The 25,000-nt window shown below is 36.9% G+C and overlaps 2 protein-coding genes across 2 annotated transcripts in view; one reads left to right on the top strand and one right to left on the bottom strand.

Annotated features, from left to right (window-relative positions):
* LOC121368376 (extensin-like) overlaps positions 1 to 10,660 on the top strand; it is a 37,800-nt gene extending 27,140 nt beyond the window's left edge. The window contains exons 2-6 of the mRNA XM_041493070.1: positions 36 to 73; positions 927 to 1,349; positions 3,289 to 3,384; positions 7,510 to 7,614; positions 9,883 to 10,660. Coding sequence (XP_041349004.1) covers positions 36 to 73; positions 927 to 1,349; positions 3,289 to 3,303 — 476 coding nt within the window. The 3' untranslated portion in view covers positions 3,304 to 3,384; positions 7,510 to 7,614; positions 9,883 to 10,660. The remainder of the gene's footprint in view (positions 1 to 35; positions 74 to 926; positions 1,350 to 3,288; positions 3,385 to 7,509; positions 7,615 to 9,882) is intronic.
* A 9,900-nt stretch (positions 10,661 to 20,560) lies between these two features.
* LOC121368377 overlaps positions 20,561 to 25,000 on the bottom strand; it is a 9,265-nt gene continuing 4,825 nt past the window's right edge. The window contains exons 3-4 of the mRNA XM_041493071.1: positions 24,152 to 24,214; positions 20,561 to 21,161 (exon numbers count right to left, since the gene is read on the bottom strand). Of these exons, the coding sequence (XP_041349005.1) occupies positions 20,961 to 21,161; positions 24,152 to 24,214 (264 nt within the window). The 3' untranslated portion in view covers positions 20,561 to 20,960. The remainder of the gene's footprint in view (positions 21,162 to 24,151; positions 24,215 to 25,000) is intronic.

The following is a 25,000-nucleotide window of genomic DNA, read 5'->3' on the forward strand; positions in this document are numbered from 1 at the left end:
CATTTCTTTCTTTTCTTTCTCTCTGTTTCTTCCAGGGGCAATTCAAGAACGTGAAATATATCCACAACAAAATGTGAGTTATTTCTTTTACTAAACCTTTTGATTGACATGTAGAACACATAGCGTAACCGTATCGTAAAATACAGATTTTGTCCAGACTGTTGTCGGTCCACATAGTATAGACAGTTATCACATTTAGTGTACTACACAGTTATGCAACTACTACTATCACAATCTCTCCCCCTCTCTCTCTCTCCCCCCTCTTTCTCCCTACCTCCCCCCCCCTCTCTCTCTCTCTCTCTCTCTCTCTCTCTCTCTCTCTCTCTCTCTCTCTCTCTCTGTCTGTATGTTTCTCTCGATGGAAAAGGATATGGATCATTTCCCTGTGAAAACCCCGATTTTCGACAATGAGTCTGATTACACATACGTTATACGATCCACAAAAGTTTAAAGAAAATGTTTTCTTAAATATGAAATGGAATATTTTGTTAAGCAGCGGCACTGACAACATAAAAAATAGTAATTTTCTAATAAAATCACAGTCGTGTTATTTCTTATTGTAAACATTTGGCTTTATAATTCCTAATTGTAACAAATATTGTGGTTCACATATTGACTTCTAGTAATTGGGGAATAATTAAAATAATTTGTATTTTGCAATGGTAAGCCCCTCTAGCTAGATTTTATCCCATGATATTTTGTAATATTGTGCATTAAACTGTTTGAGACATGGGTGTATAACGGAACAGGCGGCCGGTGTGACCTGTTCGTTCTATGCAGTAGTTTGTTTTAAGCGTGTTCGCTCTACGTGTACTTTACTATATTATTAGTACTATATTATATATATTATGTTGCGTTGAGAAAACAAGTATAAATGATAAACCATTATCACTCCATGTATACTGATAACCGGATTCTAATTTTAGCCATCACCTCCGTACGACCAGCCACAACCAAACTATGGACCACCACCCCAACCAGTTTATGGACCACCCCAACCAGCTTATGGACCGCCCCAACCAGCTGATGGACCGCCCCAACCAGCTTATGGACCACCTCAACCAGCTTATGGATCGCCCCAACCAGCTTATGGACCGCCCCGACCAGCTTATGGATCGCCCCAACCAGCTTATGGACCGCTCCAACCAGCTTATGGACCGCCCCAACCAGCTTATGGATCGCCCCAACCAGCTTATGGACCGCCCCAACCAGCTTATGGACCACCCCAACCAGCTTATGGACCGCCCCAACCAGCTTATGGATCGCCCCAACCAGCTTATGGACCGCTCCAACCAGCTTATGAACCCCAATCACATAACGCTCCACTACCAGGCACCAGCAGTTCACAGGTAATGGTAAGATATTATATTTATCGAAACTGTATGAAGATACAATATGACAATTATCCCAGATCATTTTAGTAAAGCTGCGAGGGTCAGTTTTTTTTCTTGGTTTCATATGTTCCCAAAAGTCATACGGCTATACTACAACTCATTTGAAATTTTGGGGTGTCTAGTTTATCAAAGACTCTGATGTAGTGGCCAAATATGGTCACGTGTTTCTGAAAATGACGTCACGTGACCTCAGTACATTTTTATTGAAAAATAAAAAACATATATGCCAATATTTGTGTCTTGTAAGTTTATTTTATTTTTATGATCAGCAAAAGTTTTAGAATGATGATAAATAATGTTTTAATTCCAATAATCATGAAAGTTATTTATTCACTACATATAAATTTTAAAATAATTAGCATATTCATGAAAAACGTTTTTCTTTTTGTTTTTACATTAAAATTGTCTGACCTTTTTTAATTTTCTTTATTATAAACTGGTCCCAAACTACATCGTAGTTCATTTCAAAGCTTATTACATGATACATCTAGTTTATTATAAGCCTTTGTGTGGTCGCCAAAAGTGGTCAGAATTTTGGGAATATCATGTCACGTGACTCCAGTATGTTTTTGTAAAAACATAGTTCAAATATTTTAGTGGGCCGACATAGCTTCAAAAATATTAATAAATGTGCATTTTAGGATAAACTCAAAAAACTGTGTGCGCAGTTACTTATTACAGCCTTCGGGTTAATTATTAGGCGGAACGAACTATAGCCTCTATTAGAAACATACTTATCTGCCCTTGATTTGCATGTGCTCTAAGCGGCCCAAAACATGCACTAAATTACTTCCGGCGCGTTCACGCTCCAGTCGCTTGCAACAAAGGCACTTTGTTTCTACTGAATGGTGAAGTAGTCGTAGTATTTTTTGACATTAATAAAGTTTCCTATTTCTATTATTGTTTGTCAGATTATGTGCAATCTCCTTCTTTTATCTCTATCTCTATTTATCTATCTATCTATCTATCTATCTATCTATCTATCTATACACACACACACACACACACACACACAATGTATTTAAATATCTCTGCGTTTGTGTGTGTGTGTGTGTGTTTGTGTGTGTGTGTGTGTGTGTATGTGTTACCTCCCCTCCCCCCTTTACCACCTTCCTACGCCACTTGAATATGTACATAGATAAAACTTTTTCTTTTAATGTGCGTGTTCGTCTGGGTTATGTTTTTGGTTGTGCGTGTGATGTGTGGAGTCTTGTTTTGTAGGCTATTGTTTATTTGGGGGGGGGGGAGATTTGTTGTTGTTACTGGGGTTTTCTTGGGGGGGGGGGTAAAATTGTTGCAGCAAACGAAATATTTAGTTAAACAGTCGCGTGTGCATGAAATTGTGTAGAGGAGGTCTAGACTGGCTAGTGGTGTTTTTAGTGGAGGGGTCGGGTCATGCGTTTCCGGAAATAAATATATATATATATATACTCTTTAAAAAAAAGTAGGTGAACCTGAAATATTAATGTTAATATCAACTGGACAGACTGTTTATTGATGACAAGGAATATCTACCTGAAAGTCGCACATCTGAATACCACACCCCAACAAGACACCAGGATACGGACGCCCACACCAGTAGCAGATCCCCACCCAGAAAGAGGAATAGAGTACAAACTCCCAGCGCTTCTCCTGACTATATATTTAATAACAGTTAAAATCCCTCAAGTGAACAATTACGTTCTATACATTAAAATTGATTGAAATGGTATAGCGGGATAAAACGGGACTTTACGACCTGTTCGTACTATGCAGTAGTTTGTTTTAAGCGTGTTCGCTCTACGTGTACTTAACTATATTATTATAATATATATTATGATGTGTTGAGAAAACAAGTATAAATGATAAGCCATTATCATTCTCCATGTATATTGATAACTGGATTCTATTTTAGCCATCACCTCCATAGGACCAGCCACAACCAGACTATGGACCACCACCCAAATCAGGTTACGCTCCACTACCAGGCACCAGCAGTTCACAAGAAATGGTAAAATATTGGATTTATCAAAACAACAGAACGATTAGCCCTGGCCCCGTGCTTATAAACCTTAAAGTCTAGACTTTAATAAAGTCCAGACTTTAACGTTATGGCAACGCCATTCAAATAGCATTGCGTTAAAGTCTGGACTTTATTAAAATTTAGACATTAAAGTTTATAAGCACGGGCCCAGATCATTTTAGTAAAGCTGCGAGGCCAATTTTTTAATTGGTTTCGTATGTTCCAAAAGTCATACGGCTATACTATAGGTCTTTTGAAAGTTTATTATGTCTAGTTTATCATAGACTCTGATGTAGTGGCTAAATATGGTCACATGTTTGTGAAAATGACGTCTCGTGACCTCAGTACATTTTTATTAAAAAAATAAAGATATATGCCAATATCTATGTCTTACAATGTTTTCCTTTTTTTATGATCGGCGAATGTTTTTAAATGATGGCAAATAACCTTTTAATTCCAATAATCATGAAAGTTATTTATTTACTACATATAAGTTTCAAAATAATAAGCATATTCATGAAAAACATTTTTGTTATGTATATCTATGTCTTACAATGTTTTCCTTTTTTATGATCGGCGAAGGTTTTAAAATGATGGTAAATAACCTTTTAATTCCAATAATCATGAAAGTTATTTATTTACTACATATAAGTTTCAAAATAATAGCATATTCATGGAAAAAAGTTTTATTTTACATAACATTTTTCCGACTTTTTCTAAAAACTTTTTATTGAAAACTGGTCCCAAACTACATCGTAGTTCCTTTCAAAGCTTATTACATGACACATCTAGTTTATCATACGCCTTTGTGTGGTGGCCAAAAGTAGTAAGAATTTGGGGAATATCAGGTCACGTGACTCCAATATGTTTTTGTAAAAACACAGTTCAAATGTTTTAGTGGGCCGACATAGCTTCAAATATATTAATAATTGTGCATTTTAGGATAGACTCATAAAACTTGGCACATATATTGACTAGTGTATGATGGGTGACAGGCAGGATAGCACAAACCATAGCCTTTGTTGAACCAGTTATGGATCACTGGTCGATGCAAGTGGTTTACACCTACCCATTGAGCCTTGCGGATCACTCACTCAGGGTTTGGAGTCGGTATCTGGATTAAAAATCCCATGCCTCGACTGGAATCCGAACCCAGTACCTACCAGCCTGTAGACCGATGGCCTAACCACTACGCCACCGAGGCCGGTTTACAAAATGGAGTCATCGAGAACCAATACTAACAGACAACATTTTTGGAAAACGAATATAACAATTCTTATGTCTTGCAATCGTGTTATAAGTTGAGCAAATGAATTTGTTATAATGGTAAAAAAATGTGGTTAAAAATATAAGCTGCATTCTGAGTTTAATGAATATATAAACAGACATCCAGAAAGATAGGGCGTATTTATGTTAAAACATATACGGACCATATATTTTTGGCAAGTATCTATAAAAAGAGTTTTGCCAGTAGACGCCGTGACAATCAAGTGACTGCAATAACCAGATAGCAGTATAGCTGTGAACATCCAAAAGCAGTTTTTTGAAATAAAGTTTTCTTTCAAATGACAGTCTTTGAAAATCATAGAAAAAAGGTATTAAGAATGTGCCGTGTTTATGAGTGAGTTAAGTTCAATTTTGCTTTCTTTGCTCATTTTAACCTTATTTCGGAGAATGTGGTAGACATTTGTTTACTTTCCCCATGCAAAAGTCAACGTAGTCAGAATTTTTAAATGTACGTACTGTAGCCCACACTGTCCTGGACAGACATCCCAGATAGCTGAGGTGTGTGCCCAGGACAGCGTGCCTGAACCGTATTGGGATTATATAAGTACGAAAATAAGTTGAAATGAAATTGCGCACAAACGATGCAACAACCGAAACAGGTCCTCACACCGAAACAGGTCCATGACGGTTTTGTCGTTCGTATTGATTACTACAACAGACACATGAATGTCAGGTTAACTACACGTCACAGTCTAATCGATTTCCATTGTGTAGTTTTTGTCTTAGCTGTATAGAACTGGTGACCTGGTCATCACCTAGGAGCAGCCAGACGTATGTCTTGAAATTGTTAATATAAGTACGTGTGTAAACAACCACGTGTAACCAAAAATAAGGCATGGTGTTCTCTCCGACAGGTGTGTAATAATTAAATAAATAAATAAATATATATATATATATATATATATATATATATATATATATATATATATATACTCTTAAAAAAACAAACAGTAGGGCAACTCTAATGAGAATTTACAATTGCCAAAATTGTAAGGTATATTAGCTGTTGGGAATGGTTATATGATAGTAGTGAATTAATTGAGCAAACATTACAACCGGTAGTTCAGTATTACAGTAGGTTTTATGACCACCAAAGATCTTGAAGGAAGATTGGGGTCAGAAGTGAAATTTGAATGTTTACGTTTTTGTGTCAGTAAATCGCAAATTCAAACAATAAAAATGACTAACAACAAAACAATAACTGTATGATCAGCAGAATGAAAAAGATTGACAGAATTAATGTTCCTCAGTGATTAATCGACCTTCCTGGAAATTGTCAAAGTCAAGAATGACACCCCACGCACGTATACGGGGCAACTGCGTTGATATTAATATTAATATTTCAGGTTCCCCTACTTTTTTGAAGTGTATTTATATATACAGTCAGACCTAATTACAATGACCGCCGTTACTACGGCATTTACACCATCCGACCACAATTTGTCGGGAACAAACGTACATCAGTGTTATTCTGTTCATTACACCGGAATTCAACCCTTCCGACTCCGACAGAACAAATTGGGAACAAACGTACATCTGACGTCTCAAAACACCTCTTTACAACGACATTACATAATCACAGATGACGTAGCACGTTGGCAGTACACACAGCCGTTTGGCATCCTTGATTTCGTCGACAGCCGACAGTGTCACATGATGTCCGAGTTTTCGATGTTGGCTAAATCATAGACGTTTATTGGTTTTGAAAATAAGTCTTTAGTCTCATTTCAATTAAAGGATTAACTTCAAACAACCAAGTCTACTAGTTTTACCACATTTTGTAAACGAAGTAGGTACCAATCGATTAGATTGACAGTAAATGCGCCATGATTAATAATAATATATTTAATATTTAATAATGGTCTGTGATCCATCCCCGTCTTTGGGCCCATTGGGCTATTTCTCATTCCAGCCAGGTTACTACGACTGGTATATTAAATGATGTGGTATGTGCTATCCTGTATGTGGGATGGTGCATATAAAATATCTACTATTGCTACTGTTGACACCCAATAGCCGATGATTAAGAAATGGTGTCATTAAATAAAACAAATTTTTATAACTGCAATTTTGATATAACGACAAAGTGACCCAGGGACGAATGTGGTCGTTGTAACGAGGTCTGACTGTATATGGTGGTCAGTTGTAGTTTCATTATATTGGCGAGCTAGGGATCAGTGAGCTGGGGGTGTGTCTGCAATGCCCTCTTCTTTTTCGGCACCTGTGATATTTTAACTGACTGTTTAATCGAAAGTTAATTGTTTGGTGTTACAGAACAGAACAGAACTTTTTTCTCCCAGGCCGTTACACAACGGCATATGGGGAATATGAAATAACAGTATTTGACAGTGACAAGATGGGTTTTACAGGAGATAATATATATGTATACAGTACAATGCATATATGTAATAAATTCACAATGTAATATGCAATGGTATTAACACAGCTATGTATGGTGTGGGACAATCATCATACTGCACATGCACAAAAATATACGCAAACACTCATATATATATATACGTATACACATACACATACATACATATACATACACACACATACATATACGCATACAAACACACACATACGTGTACATATATATATATACACACACACACACACACATACAAATTCGTAAACAAATAGATAATGGCAATAATGGATAGTGTATATATTTTCATTTGTAGGCAGCTGTAGTTTTAGGGTTTATGGAATTTGTTAATAATTTCTTTTATTAATTTGCATAGTTTCTTAAGGGCACTTATTTTATTATTAGTCATCAGACGCTTATATTTCAGATCGTCCATTGTGTCTTGCTCTTTTCAGATTATCCACCCGATCGTCCGGCCACCCGATTACCTAATTCTGTCCATTGTGTCTTTATTTTGTTGCTTGCCCATGGCAGTGTGTGCCCTCTTCTTTGTAATTAAGGTACGTCAATTACGCTGTTAATAAACAAAATAAAAAATAAAATAAAAACAAACCCAAAGCAACCATTTAACTTACTGTCAATAGCTGTAATAACGGAGCAACTAAACGAACACGGTATTTAATAAACTTGCAGTTATTTCAGTTATTTTGTTTCTAAAATTAAGGCAACTTCAGTTTTTTTTTCTCTAGGATCAAATACGAGTATTTGGGATTGTACCTGATGCTTCAAGGACGTTCGAAAGACGTCTGAGCCAAACTTCCTCATATTATCGCATCACGCAACGTCATTTAAGGGCGTAGTACAAGCCAGTTACCTCACAGACTGATTCGTGATTTTGATTGACAGCCGATAGTTCTAACACAGAGTAGTTTTTCTTATGAAGTCTCAAGTTAGTGATGTAGGTTCTTGTATTTTCTTTTCAAACATGATTAACAAGTTGACAACATGATGATACATATACAATATATATATGTCTAAGCTCTTTGGTGAACGATAGAGTTGACACTACTACTGATAACCCTCAAGGGTCTCCCCTTAGGTCCCACCTTCTCGGTCGATATGGGTTTGTCTTTTCTGTTCTTATCATGGTCTATTTTAATAGGACCCGGTTCAAATGGTTACGTCTTAATGCAATCTAATTAAAATTAGCTTCACTGGTTAATTACTATTACCTGTGGATCTAACAGCACCCCGTTGGAGCTCATGTCCAGTTGACCTTTCATTCAACCAATCAAAACCTTACTTGCAAAATCATGCCAGTGATTTGAAAAGAGTTTGAAAACATTCGGGATTATGCCGAGGGTATGCAAAATGATTCGGGTGAATTACGAAGTATGCCGGAAACTAATTTCAATATACTTTGTTTTTCTTTATAAAATTCGTTTCAAGACGAAAACAAAACCGTGATGGTATAGCCATAAAATCTGTTTATACTAGTATACAATCCAGAGTTTATTACTGCACTTTCCACCCTGTTTTTTAATATTGAAATAGACCAACAAGTTCGTCTATTGCATAAATAGTCTCGCCCGATATTTTTAGAATTTGTATACTCCCGAATAACGCTATAAAAGGCGAAGTGTAATTGTTCGATATTTAAATTGTTATTTATAGATGAAATGTCACCTGGACATGGGTAAATTGTATTAACGACACAGCAAATATGAAACCTTATATATGACAATACAATACAAGTTAAATGTTCATAATGATTCAATGACCTTCAAACCTATTTTATAGAATTCAGATTACTCAAACCTATGAATGAGTGCACGGTATCTTCTGTGAATCTGGATTTTAATCCGCCATTTTGGATTTATGCAAATTACCAGTTATAAAATGTTATTGTAATATATTCCTTAACGCCAAAAAACATATATCCTAGCATCCTAAAAAACAATATCGTTGAACATCGTCTTACAGGACTGAGTTAGGAGGATACGAATACTACGTCTCTGTTAAGATACCAAACACACGCCTCTGTTAAGATACGAAACATACGTCTCTGTTAAGATACGAAACACACGTCTGTTAAGATACGAAACACACGTCTCTGTTACGATACGAAACATACATCTCTATTAAGATAAGAAACATACGTCTCTGTTAAGATACGAAACATAGTCTCTGTTAAGATACGAAACATACGTCTCTGTTAAGATACGAAACATACATCTCTGATGACTATTAGTCAGAATTGCCAAATGTTTGACATCCAATAGCCGATGAAGAAGGAAGGAAGGAAGGAAGGAAGGTAATGTTTTATTTAACGACGCACTCAACACATTTTAATTACGGTTATATGGCGTCGGACATATGGTTAAGGACCACACAGATACATATAAAGAGCAAACCCGGTGTCGCCACTTCATGGGCTACTCTTTTCGATTAGCAGCAAGGGATATTTTATATGCACAATCCCATAGACAGGATAACACATACCACGGCCTTTGATATACCAGGCTGGAGCGAGAAATAGCCCAATGGGGCCACTGACGGGGATCGATCCTAAACCGACCGCGCATCAAGCGAACGCTTTACCATTGGGCTACGTCCCACCCAAAACAGCTGATTATTAATTAATCAATGTGCTCTACTGTTAAACAAAACAAACAAACAAACAAACAAACAAACTATTAAGGTAGCTAACAGCCGTAGTTGTTCTGAAGTGTCGTTAAACAAATATTGGTTTTGTTTTCCTTTGATTTTCTTTTGACGATTGTGTGGACATTGTGTTTATGTATTTTGTGCGGGTTTTTTTTTTTCAGTCACGCACACAATCTGACGTTGGTAATTTTAAAAAGGCGAAGAGGTCAGGTCAGATAGCGTTGAACCTCGCCGTTAAAGCCATCGGGTTCGGCATCATCATCAACATTCTCGTTGTCCTCAAGGCCACTTATTACAGGTGATTCTCCCATTTCCGGATCACTTCACCAAAAACTTTGAATTCCATCAAAAATGCTTCGTAATAAATAGAGGATATTCAGCTACATAGTTTATAAATGAGCAGTTAATATAAATTGTATTTTAAAGTAAATATTTACATCTCCCCCCCCCCCACACACACACACACACCAATAGTATGTGGATCATTTTGTCCAGTTCCGGTTGCTTTTTGGAAAATATCGGCTAACGCCTTAAAAAACAACACAATTTTACACTGGGGGGGGGGGGGGGGGGGGTGGGGGGGGAGGGGGAGGTCAGTTTGTTCATATCTCGATGAATGTAAAAATTACGTCGTAAGGGAACGTCAGTTTATATTGCTAATTTGTCTTACTGAGCGTTATTGTTTAACCAAACAAATAATTTAAAATCAAATGTAGACTTTTAATGTATTAATTATGTATGCATCACTCATGGGTGATTTACCTTATAGTTTCGATGCATTTAATGAAGGATAATTATGTTGTGTTTTGTTATTACATTGTTTATTTCATTATATGGAGAGTAATAATGTTTAGTGCTTAATAGACAGAAGGCCACAATGGAGATTAGTGCCCTGCTATTTGTGTAACTTTTAAATAAAGATTATTGTTATTGTTATTATTATTATTGTTGTTGTTTATGATGGTCGTGGACTCCATTCTGATTGGACCTGGTCGTGTAGTTCACCTTGCAGATTAATGTTCTGGGGCCAATTTAATTAGCTTAAGCAGAGGTTAGCAAAAATGTTCAAAACCAATGACTGAATCGATACAAACAATAATTGAAAACATATGTTAAAACGTGATTTAGTACAACCATTGGTATATCTGTACATAATCAAATCTAAAGTTTATTGTTTATTTATGCAAACAAGGAAAACAAGCCAGGGTTAGTTTAAGTTTGGTTTAAACCCCCCCCCCCCCCCCCCCCCCGCTCAAGGCGAAATTTGTTTAGTCAGAAAGCAGCTCGGCTAGCCAGCAGAAAACACCTCAGAATAGCCCTAGAAGGGGTCAATTTTTCAAAATGTTTAGGGGGAGGGCCCCCCAGACCCCCCGCCACGGGCTTCACGCCTGCGGCGCTCGCGGTGTCGGGCTTCGCCAGACACCTCGACCCCCCCCCCCCCCCCCCCCCTGCAAAATTTCCTGCGCACACCCCTGGGACCTGTGAATATTTTAGGACAAATAGTACTACAAAATTTTGATATTTCACTAATTACATGTAGCTATATCAATGTGAACTGGAGGGGTCTAACGCCGTCGGGTGTGTGGAATCTGATAGTCGGACGACAGAGCACAAAATCTTGCAATTTGTTTTACACTCAATTCTTCTTTGTGATTTTTGCACGTATGAAGGATACTGAATGAGAACCCAGAGGGCACAAACTTGTTTTAGGAAGCGATGGGGTGGGGTGGGGGGAGGGGTGCATGGAGGGCATATGCCCCACCCTCGTTTCTTGATCCAGTAGCATCAGCGATGGTTTATATATATATATATACATGTGTGTGTGTGTGTGTGTGTGTGTGTGTGTGTGTGTGTGTGTGTGTGTGCCCCCCACACTTTTTGGCCGCCAAAACAGAGAACTGACAATATATACTATATCACCTCAAATTTAAATGTATGTCCTATGGAAATATCACGGATCTCGGGCGGTTTAGGAATACAAGATGATGTTTGGCGGCTCTGAAATAAAGCACAGTGGTAAACCACGCCGACGTTTTAAACACTGTAATGATATGTATCAAAAGAATCAAATGGACGCAAAATTCTGAAACAAATCAAAGAAGGATTATGAAATATAAGGAATTGTTTAGTAATGCACATACCATCAATAAATTAATAGAATCTATCACCGTTGTGAGGTATAGATATGGCATTTTACATTTCTAATCGTCTGACCCGTCACTCGGACCCCAGTAGCCTGGTGTAACTGTGTAGCGATCTGAGCCTGGGTTGAACCTGGGTTCTGATTACTCGTGTGGTTGACCTGGGACCTCTGAACGGAAATGGTTTATTTAACGAAGCACTCAACACATTTTATTTACGGTTATATGGCGTTGGACATATAATTAAGGACCACACAGATATTGAGAGAGAAAACCCGTTGTCGCCACTTCATGGGCTAGTCTTTTTCGATTAGCAGCAAAGGATATTTTATATGCACCATCCCACAGACAGGATAGTACCTACCATGTCCTTTGTTATACCAGTTGTGGGGTATTGGCTGATACGAGAAATACGACCAATGGGCCCACTGACGGGGATCGATCCCAAACCGGCCGCGGATCAAGCGAGTGCTTTACGAATGGGCTACGTTCCCCCAACTAAACGGGGTCAATCATCAACATTTTGGATATGCTGGTATCTGTTCCATAGTCTGCAGATCACAGACGGCGAAACTTTGAACATATTGGCTACATCACTGTGACGGTACATGCTCTTAATTTTGTTTTCGCCTGTGGCGATATTAATTGTTTTAGAGGGCCGTGTACAGTTCTCAATACACACCCAGCCCAGATGCGGAGGCCATGTGGCCAGTAGTTACGTAATACCTCCGCGCGACCATGGAATCTCTAGCGAACTGGCGACAGTAAGTCTGACCATCTAAGAAAAATTGTCGTCATGGTCGCTGTGGAAATATCACTTGATAGGAGGGAGGGCCGCGATGTACCCCCAGGCGATATTCGGATTTTTATGATAAATAGCTAGGGTTTTACAGATATCAGGGAGAAACATAGGAAGGCTTCCAGGGGGAACATTAGTCCGTCCGGACTGGTAAATATTATCTCTGCTCTGTGTATAACCTTGATGTGATTGGTGTGACTTTAAATATTTTAATACTGTATTATACCAATATTATTTAGACGGTGCTGCCGGTAATCTGACGCAGTACACTGTAGGCTCACTGATCTAAATAATTATAAAGCTTAACCAGTCATCCTAGAGGACCTAGGTAAACTGTAGGTTATTGTCTTTATTGTGATAGGTACCAGTATTAATTCTGTGTTACAAGGTTACTGAATGAGTAGTAAGGGTTAATTAAAAATTAACCAGTTAGGAATAGAGTTGTAATTCCTTTATTAATTAAGTTCCCCTGGAAGCGTTTCTCAATTATCACACGTGTGGGTGTTGTGTCACGGTGAAGTGATTAGCATATTGTGTAAACTAGACACCTAGAGATTAACTAATTAAGTGATCAGTTCTGGGTTGTTATTATTTGTTGTTGTTAATTAACTACTGCGGCAGTACATTTGTCAGCGTAGGTTAATACAGATTCCAAAATGTATTGTGTTTTTGTTGTGTTTTCTGGTGAACTAAACGTGCTATATTACATATACTTTTATATAAGATCGTATCTCTGATCATACCTAGACAAGCCACACTAGGGTATAACCGCCCGTTACAGAGAGATCTAATAGATATACAGTTAGGGGAGATTTTTGATAATCGTGTTTCATTCAGTTACGGGTATTATAGGATCCCCGTGACAATCACGTTTGAAGCATGCTAATAACCTTAAAGCGTTCTTCACGTCGTAAAGACGCCGCAATAATAATTCAAAGATAAACAATGCTTAACATCCAAAGAACAAAGGTTAACTGATCATGACATTCAGCAAAATTAACAGTAATAATCACTCAAACAGATTTATCGACCACTTTGTGAAGTGTCAAAATCGCGAATGACTCCCCACGTGTACGGGTTACTGCGTGTTGCACGTGCACATTTCAGCTGTGTTTGGGTGTTTCGCAGCCACGAACGTTCTTTCCTAGGCAGTTACCGGTCTCGGTGGCGTCGTGGCAGGCCATCGGTCTACAGGCTGGTAGGTACTGGGTTCGGATCCCAGTCGAGGCATGGGATTTTTAATCCAGATACCGACTCCAAACCCTGAGTGAGTGCTCCGCAAGGCTCAATGGGTAGGTGTAAACCACTTGCACCGACCAGTGATCCATAACTGGTTCAACAAAGGCCATGGTTTGTGCTATCCTGCCTGTGGGAAGCGCAAATAAAAGATCCCTTGCTGCCTGTCGTAAAAAGAGTAGCCTATGTGGCGACAGCGGGTTTCCTCTAAAAACAGTGTCAAAAATGACCATATGTTTGACGTCCAATAGCCGATGATAAGATAAAAAATCAATGTGCTCTAGTGGCGTCGTTAAATAAAACAAACTTTACTTTTTTCCTAGGCAGTCATTTTTTAAAGCTGATCTCTGTTCCAATCAGTGGTAATGACATTTGCATTTTAAATTCCCCTACTTTGTTTTGAAGATTATATATCATGTAATAGCTAGCTAGTAGTCAGGTCCCATTTCTTAAAGGGATATTCCTTAGTTTGATGCATTGTAAGATGTTTTCGACTAATAAAATAGTTCTACGATTAAACTTGCATATTAAATACATTTTCTTGTTTAGAATATCAGTGTCGGTATATTCAATGTGTTTATGATCGTCTTAATATATGTAAGAAGCCCAAACTAGATTTTGTCTTCAAATAATGTCTTCAAACTTTAGGAAATAAAATGAAATGTAACCTAGTACAAATATTAAAACGATCAGAAACACGTTTAATATATAGCCACTAATATTTTATGCAGCAAAATATATTTAATATGTAATTACAATCATTTAAAAGTCTCTGTTAGTCGATAACATCTTAAAAATTGCAGCAAACTCAGGAATGTCCCTTTTAAAAAGTGATTATTTATCAACGTACGAGCATTTCTTTAGGATTATATCAAACACACTTTTCTAACTTAATTTTGGGGTGCTGATTCCCCCCCTCCCCCCCCCCCCCCCCCCCAAAAAAAAAAAAAAATTGTTGGCCATCTTAGAAATTACGTTTAGGGGATCAAAATGACAAAAGCAAAATAGTAGTATACGAAATTAAGATTGTGTTGAAATATAATAAAGTGTCACAGATTATGTTTTTATCGGGGGGGGGGGGGGGGGGGGGGGCTTGTGCGATAATTTCTTTAGGATTGTATCCAACATACTTTTCTAACCAAATTTAAATATGCTGAATCCAAAAACGTGTTGGCCATTTGAAAATTAATGCTTATGTGATTAAAATAACAAAAACAAAAACACGCCTTTATACTTGGATACAACGCATTTTCGACACAATAATAATGTGCAGACGTTCATATTATGAAACCCCTAAATTTAATTTTTCAGATCGACAACATATTTATTTGTATTCAGAAAACCTATATAAGAATAGAAAAACAAAACATCTATGTTTTCAAACACTGTAGATTCAACTGTGTTTACAGGCATCGAAATTAGAGGCAACCGTCTAAACGAAATTTAGGGAGAATGAATTTACGATAGGGATTAATTTTTAAAATGTATTTTAAATAGTTAAAGGCAAAAATAAATAATGCATGCCTAAATATACATGTTAACATCAGTCTGTACCTACCATAGGGCCTACACAGGCGCGGATCTAACATTTAATTTTTTTAAATTTATTTATATATTTTATTATTATTATTATTATTTTATTTTATTTTTGTTTTGGGGGGTAATAATGTAATGGGGATATATTGGTTAATATAAGTTTGGATTTATAGGTGATAACAATATTGACGCCCTGAAGCTAAAATCAGAGGATTGATATTTTAGACCTGTATTTTGCATAGGCGTGGAGGGGCCCTCGTTGCGTTGCCCCCCCCCCCCCCCCCCCCCATCACCATCACCCCCACCCTTGTCGAAAGGCAATCTAAATACAAAAATATAGGCCTAGCTCATAATTCTTCAGAAACTAGTTTAGTACGGCCAGTGTTGATTATAGACAATCTATAATGTTTTATAACAATTATATGTGTACACATTTTGTGTGTATAATTATGTAACAATTACAAACACCACCTCACATTTTATAACTGATCCCTCCAGTTTGACTCCCCCATCCGCCAAGTTACTGGCCGCTCCCGATGCTTATGTTTTGAGGACTTGTTTATATCCAACCTCCTAAACTGGATCAGCAAACTTATGAAATCAGTGCAGTGACACGACAAAGATTTCCCTCCAACATGATTGATATTAAATTGGTATATTATTATTAATCCCAAGTTAACCAATGTTAGATATACCTGCCAACTTTTCAACCTCTATACCTATAATGGGAGGTTCACATATCGCTATGAACTAAAGTTATCTCACATCACAGGAAAGGTTCAGGTAAGGTATATATGGAAAATGGATAGAGACATTTGGCCCTGTAGCTGTTGATCAGGAATTGGCAGGGTAACAATACAAGAGAGAAATGAGAGTTCATAAGCAAGCATCTTAAGCACGCCAACGTTTAATCTTTTTGCAATTAATGATTTTTTCTATAGAACAGAAATACAACGATGTATGTTCTTATTGCTCTTTCACAAGTTACTTCACAAAATGTAATATTAACCAGAATGCTGATTTCAAATTTGGATTAATGGTTTCAGTGTTTACAAGGACAATGCTTGACGATCTCTGGGATCTGTATCTGTACTCATATTGGTACATGTTGCCATGGTTTTATAGATACACTTGTATAATCACGTTAACTACAATCGATGGTGCACTGTCTATCGTGCAGATGCTCATCGGTTGCTACATGAAATCCTTCATGCATGTTTATGTGGTAAATTCATGGTCAAAAAGCCCAAAGCGCCAAACTGCAATATAGTACAATCAATCACAATCCTTGAGTTGAATAAGACATTTTACACAGACTATTTACAGCATACAAGAAAGAAAGAAATAACTGTTTTATTTAACGACGCACTGAACACATTTTATTTACGGTTATATGGCGTCAGACATATAGTTAAGGACCACACAGATATTGAGAGAGGAAACCCGCTGTCGCCACTTCATGGGCTACTCTTTTCGATTAGCAGCAAGGGATCTTTTATATGCACCATCGCACAGACAGGGAAGCACATACCACGGCCTTTGATATACCAGTCGTGGTGCACTGGCTGGAACGAGATATAGCCCAATGGGCCCACTGACGGGGATCGATCCCACACCGACCGCGCATCGAGCGAGTGCTGTATCACTGGACTACGTCACGCCCCATTACAGCATACAAAGCCGGCCTGGAAGTGAATATGTTGCTGATCATAAAGAATGACTTGCTACCCATACCAATACCCACTGTTGAAACAAACTCAAGATAAAAACGTACTTGAGAAATTACTCGAGAAGTCAATCTGAATGAATGAATGTTTAACGACACCCCAGCACGAAAAATACATCGGCTATTGGGTGTCAAACTATTGTAATGCAAACAAATAACGTGATGATCGACATCAATATACAAATTCGAGATTTAAATAAAAACAGTGTAAAGAACTGTTCAAAAATACAAATATCACAGATAGATACTGACTTTTACACAAAATTTCAATTTGTGCTGTATTGGCCATTCTCAAAGAGAATGATACACCCCTGCACCACGGTGAGGTTACAGAGGTCAATCTTGATTGTTGAAGAACCTTTCTTGAAAGTTCAAAGAATCTATAACATCCTTTCAAAAAACAAAAAAACAACTGCAAACCAATCTCACAAAAGAAATCGGTTAACGAACTTTAAAAAACCCCAAAAAAACATATAGTCTTTACCACAAAATAACTAAGGACACGAATTTCTAGTGGTTACAATATAGACTAGAACACCGAATACTGTCTACAAATATATTTCTCTGTAAAATAAAAATTCAACAAGACGACAAATGTTCATTCTGTAAATCTGTTCCAGAAACTCTTATTCATTTATTTTGGTTCTGTCCATTAATACAAACATTTTGGCAAAATCTACAGGTATTGCTAAATCAAAAATGTACTAATAATACACATCTTCATTTTACAGTTACAGATATAATATTTCAGATACATGATAATCATAGGGCAGATGATATATTGAATTTCATTATTATATTACTTGCAAAGCAGTATATATACAGAATGAAGTATATAGGGGTAGTACCAAATGTACAGTAGTTAAAAAATAAAATAATGTTTAATTACAATACCGAAAAGTTTCTTGCATTTCGCATTTGTGACTGGACCAAATTTGATCAACGGTGGTCGATCTACAAACATTTCATTAAATAATTGTTGTTGTTTTGGGTTAAAAAGACGATACTGTGTTTAAAAAAAAAAAAATATATCAAACAAGAATCAACTTGTATTAATACAGAGAAAATGTTTTCATTATTTACAAATATCTTTCTTTTACTCTCCCTCTCTTTCCTTTCGTATAATTCTTATGCAAGTATATATTTATATACTATTTATTTTATTTTATCTATATTTATTTATTTATTCTGTTGAAAATAATTTTATCTTTTCTTTTCTTCTTCTTTTTGTTGTTGTTTTTGTTTTTCTGAAATCCAGTGGTATATTATAAATCCAACTGTATTACTTGCTCCCAATATATATCTCACAATATTAAAAAAAAATTAAGCTTAACATCTAATGACGCAATCGTATATGAGTGTGTGTTTATATTGTTCTCATATAATTGTACAGAATATTGTTTTCAACATGTCTTTATTAGTTAAATGTATTAGTATAGTTTTTGAACACTTATTTTGTAAGGCGATGAATTAGAAGTCCCCAATCCTAACATTACCAATGTATTTTGCGGCAATAATAATAATTTAAAAAAAGATAAAACAAATAAAGAAAACAAATAAAGAAAGTGCACATAACACCACACAAAGAAAGTAAACAGAACAACAAATAAAGAAAGTAGACAGAACAACAAACAAAGAAAGTAAACAGAACAACAAATAAAGAAAGTGGACAGAACAACAAATAAAGAAAGTAGTCAGGACAACAAATAAAGAAAGTAGACAGAACAACAAACAAAGAAAGTAAACAGAACAACAAATAAAGAAAGTAGACAGAACAACAAACAAAGAAAGTAAACAGAACACCACACAAAGAAAGTAGACAGAACAACAAATAAAGAAAGTAGTCAGAACAACAAATAAAGAAAGTGGACAGAACAACAAAGAAAGAAAGTAGTCAGAACAACAAAGAAAGAAAGTAGTCAGAACAACAAATAAAGAAAGTAGACAGAACAACAAATAAAGAAAGTAGACAGAACAACAAACAAAGAAAGTAGACAGAACACCACACAAAGAAAGTAGACAGAACAACAAATAAAGAAAGTAGACAGAACAACAAATAAAGAAAGTAGACAGAACAACAAACAAAGAAAGTAAACAGAACAACAAATAAAGAAAGTGGTCAGGATAACAAATAAAGAAAGTAGACAGAACAACAAACAAAGAAAGTAAACAGAACAACAAATAAAGAAAGTAGACAGAACAACAAACAAAGAAAGTAAACAGAACACCACACAAAGAAAGTAGACAGAACAACAAATAAAGAAAGTAGTCAGAACAACAAATAAAGAAAGTGGACAGAACAACAAAGAAAGAAAGTAGTCAGAACAACAAAGAAAGAAAGTAGACAGAACAACAAATAAAGAAAGTAGACAGAACAACAAATAAAGAAAGTAGACAGAACAACAAACAAAGAAAGTAGACAGAACAACAAATAAAGAAAGTAGACAGAACAACAAATAAAGAAAGTAGTCAGAACAACAAATAAAGAAAGTAGACAGAACAACAAATAAAGAAAGTAGACAGAACAACAAACAAAGAAAGTAAACAGAACAACAAATAAAGAAAGTGGACAGAACAACAAATAAAGAAAGTAGTCAGGACAACAAATAAAGAAAGTAGTCAGAACAACAAAGAAAGAAAGTGGACAGAACAACAAAGAAAGAAAGTAGTCTGAACAACAAAGAAAGAAAGTAGACAGAACAACAAATAAAGAAAGTAGACAGAACAACAAATAAAGAAAGTAGACAGAACAACAAATAGCGAAAGTAGACAGAACAACAAAGAAAGAAAGTAGACAGAACAACAAATAAAGAATGTGGACAGAGCAACAAATAAAGAAAGTGGACAGAACAACAAAGAAAGAAAGTAGACAGAACAACAAATAAAGAATGTGGACAGAGCAACAAATAAAGAAAGTGGACAGAACAAAAAATAAAACAAAGTCGACAGAACAACAAATACAGAAAGTAAACAGAACAACAAATAAAGAAAGTAGTCAGAACAACAAATAAAGAAAGTAAACAGAACAACAAATAAAGAAAGTAGAGAGAACAATACGTCACATACCCATCAAAACAGAGGTGCGGTCAAGAGGGCGAGCCATCGCAGTCGTCGCTAGACTGAATGTGATATGATAGAAGAAGACAGAACCAGTCAATATGTTCGCGAGCGTTCGGGCCTCCTGAACACGCCTCTGAATACATGTGCGTGTGTGTTCAGGAAGGGGTGCGCTCGCGTATAATTTGGAGGTTGTTTTCCATAGAATCTGTAACTCGTCGGCGAACAACCCAGACCAAAGAATAGCGAGTCACAGGAGAAAAAGTCAGACGCCAGTTGTTGAAACGTTCGCTTAACCAGTGGTTAACGGACATGTTCAAAACAAAGGACCAAATCAATACAAATAACAATTCAAAACATTATATTGAAACCAAGGATATCCATACATGGTCAAAACTAAAGCCTATTTTGTATTTGTAGAAAAAAAGTAATTAAAATAAAAATATTATGACTAACCTAAGGTTAATTTAACTATGCTCTGAACAAATGGGCCAACGATTTTATAGCGGGGGTTGGGGTGGGGGAGGGAGAGACTATACTGTCTATGAGTCATATTATTGGGATTCAAGTAAATATGTAAATATAAAAGGTGGGGGGAATATATGTGATTGGACGGTGGGGGGGGGGGGGGAAATAGTGCCCACCCCAATAGTCCCCCCTAACAACGCCAGTGCAAAACGTAGACACTGTAAAATACAGTACAGATTACAGCTTAAGCAGTTTTGTGAACTAATACCACTGACGTTATGCCGCACGCTGGTTAAGTAGACATGGTTGTTGTGGCCACAGTTCTTGTTCTATCATCTCACACAAACATTGTTTCCCTTTTAATGTAGGGTGCCGTCGAGTTAACGACTCGTCCAAATTCTTCCAGTTCTGAAATCTTTCATAATTTTCCTCCATAAACCTTTTGATGTGATGTTCAGCCACACTGGTAGCTAGTCTCTGAAAATTAAAGTTAAATTAAAATTAACGACACCACTAGAGCACATTGATTAATCATTGGCAATTGGATTTCAAACATTTGGAATATATCGTCTTAGTGAGGAATCCCGCTACATTTGTCGATTAGTAGCAAAGACTCTTTTATACGCACCATCCCACAGTCAGGACAGCATATACCATAGCCTTTGATATATCAGTCGTGGTGCACTGGGTGGAACGAAAAATAGCCCAATGGGCCCACCTACTATTACTACCACCACCACCACACCAACTACTACTACTACCACCACCACCACACCTACGTAGCCCAGTGGTAAAGCGCACGCCTGATGCGCGGTCGGTCTAGTATCAATCCTCGTTGGTGGGCCCATTGGGCTATTTCTCGTTCCAGCCAGTGCACCACGATTGGTATATCAAAGGCCGTGGTATGTGCTGTCCTGTCTGTAGGATGGTGCATATAAAAGATCCCTTGTTACTAATGGAACAATGTAGCGGGTTTCTTTCTATCGCTGTGTCAAAATGACCATATATTTGACATCCCATAGCCGATGATTAATAATTCAGTGTGCTCTAGGAGTCGTTAAACAAAATAATATGTTTTTCTGTTTTTCGTTTTTACTGAAGATCATATTAACCTGTTTCAAGTAATTGATTCTATATCAAAATAATACGTTACCCAACACTTTGTTTTTGCTGTTACATTCGATTCATGAAAATCCATGGAATAAAAACCTAAAAACGAATAGCATTATATTGACCTGTTACAATATACAAATAACAATAAATATGAAAAGCTTCCTTTTATAAATAAAATATTTTCTATGGGTATTTTATTAACGTGCCTATATCCAAAAGAGGTTCAGGCACTTTTGATACTAATTCAATCCAAACATACTGAATTTGAAAGAAACTACTCAACTTGATTGCAACTGATACAGGTTGACTATATTGTTAAACACGGCACCTGTGATTACATCTATCAGGTGCGATGATATCATTAGTATAGTCTGCTTTCAAATTGATATTATATTTTGTCAAATTTATAATATTTGATCTATAAAAGGCAACATTTTGATTATTATCATGTTTGTTGTATGCAATAATATACTCTTCAAAAAAAGTAGGAAACCTGAAATATTAATGTTAATATCAACTATTAGACCGAACATACGTTTTGACCACAGACATCCTAGTAAAGAACGTCCAGGTCTGTTTATCAACACACCGAAACACATTCCATAGTTTGCACATGCATCACGCAGTTGCCCCGTACACGTGCGTGGGGTGTCATTCTCGATTTTGACAATTTCCAGGAAGGTCCATTAATCACTGTGGAACATTATTTCTGTCAATCTTTTTCATTCTGTTGATCATACAGTTGTTATTGTTTTGTTTTAGTCATTTTTATTGTTTAAATTTGCGATTTACTGATAAAAAAACGTCAACTTTCAAATTTCACTTCTGACCCCAATCGTCTTTCAAGATCTTTGGTGGTCATAAAACCTACTGTAATACTGAACTACCGGTTGTAATGTTTGCCCAAATAATTCACTATTATCATACAACCATTCCCCACAGCTAATATACCTTACAATTTTGGCAATTGTAAATTCTGATTAGAGTTCCCCTACTTTTTTGAAGAGTATAGATTATTATAATGCTAATACAATTTCTTTTTACTTTCAGGTTTACATTTCAGGGATTTTCATAACTCATATCTGATTAGGACATTTAGTGGACTTAAAATAACTAAATAAGTGTGAACTGTTTATTTATGTTTATACATATATGAAATTGTAACTTGAAAGAATCAGGTGTATACAATATCTTTTTTTTACTTTATTTACAGCAAAATCTCTTAAAGGTACAGAACCTAGTTTCAGAATCCATAAAAATGCACACTAAGTTTAGTTAATCTACAAACCTGTAACATATTTGGATAAAGTTACAACTGAGTGAAACATGAGTCTATGATTTTGAAATGGTGAAATACCTTCTAAAATAGACTAAAAACTCGACTCCATAACTGTTATTTCTCAGACGCATGTGCGTTTTAAAAAATATGAGAAATGCATTTTGTGATAGTAAAAAACCCAGGATGACCAAAAACACTTCTAAACAATAAAATCTAAGTAAATTATGATTTCAGTTGTCAAAAACGGCTCTTAATAGTAAAATATATGCCTTAGTGTTTAAAAACTAGGGTGTGTTCCTTTAACTTCCTGTATTTTATCATTTTTGTCACAGTTCAAACTATATTATAGTGCAATAAGGTACGGGCCACTTAAGTAGTAAGGTATATCTGAATACGAATAAGTACATGCATGGAAAAACGCGTGGTACAACTCTTAAAAACATCAACATAACCCATAAAACAAGTGTAATCTAGATCTGAATTCCAATGAAGTTTGCTTGTTTGTTTATTTTGTTTAACGACACAACTAGAGCACATTAATAATTGGCTATTGGATGTCAAACATTTTGTAATTCTGACATAATAATAGAGTCTTAGAATAGAATATGTTTTCTATTACTAACAGAGGATCTTTTAGATGCACCATCCCACAGACAGGATAGCATATACCATGGCCTTTGATATACCATTCGTGGTGCACTGGCTGGAACGAGATGTAGGCTACCGACGGGGATCGATCCTATATCGACCGCTTTACCACTAGGCAATGTACCGCCGCGAAATCCAATATGAATAAGTACATGAATGGTATAACACGTGGTACAACTCTTATAAACATTACAATACATGTATTATTATTGCCAGCCAGCCCGGAACCCAGACTCCCCCGCTCCCACCATAGAACACGTGTAGGGCATCCATGGGTCATGTCTCCGTCAACGTCAGTGACGTCCCAAGACCCACGGCTTAGTTGATCAATATACCATATAATTTACCCCCCCCCCCCCCCCCCCCCCCCCGATCCAAATTCACTAAAGATACAAAAGTCGTAAAAGTCCATAAAAATGGAACAAACCTCTTTTTCAGCATCTTCCGGGCTAGCAGCATAAAGTCGGAGCATGCAGTCTCTGATGTAGCGCTGCAATAGAAAATACACAAATGTAAATACGACTACTAGTTGTTGAAGCAAAAGTACTAGTAGTAGTACCAGCAGCTAGTAGTGGTAGTAGTAGTAGCAGCAGCAGCAGCAGCTAGTAGTGGTAGTAGTAGCAGTAGTAGCAGCAGCAGCAGCAGCAGCAGCAGCTTGTAGTAGCAGTAGTAGTAACAGCAGCAGCTTGTAGTACCAGTAGTAGTAACTGCAGCAGCTAGTAGTGGTAGTAGTAGTAGCAGTAGTAGCAGCAGCAGCAGATAGTAGTGGTAGTAGTAGTAGAAGCAGCAGCAGCAGTTAGTAGTAGTAGTAGTAGTAGTAGTAGTAGTAGTAGTATAGTAGCAGTAGCAGCCGTTTCTGTCCCATTGATTCCAATCTCATGTACCCGTTTACTAAGCAAAGATGGACAGGCGGACTGACAGAGATACGCTTGAAATAGAGATGCTTCACTACTAAGCCGAATAGTGACTACCACAACCACACCAACTACTACTACTACTACCACCACCACACCAACTACTACTACCACCACCACCACCACACAAACTACTACTACTACCACCACCACCACCACACCCACTACTACTACTACCACCACCACCACACCAACTACTACTACCACCACCACCACCACACCCACTACTATTACTACCACCACCACCACACCAACTACTACTACTACCGCCACCACCACACCCACTACTACTATTACCACCACCAACACCACACCATCTACTACTACTACCACCACCACCACACCCACTACTACTACTACCA

Source organism: Gigantopelta aegis, chromosome 3 (genome assembly GCF_016097555.1).
Source record: "Gigantopelta aegis isolate Gae_Host chromosome 3, Gae_host_genome, whole genome shotgun sequence".
NCBI classification, from domain to species: Eukaryota; Metazoa; Mollusca; class Gastropoda; order Neomphalida; family Peltospiridae; genus Gigantopelta; species Gigantopelta aegis.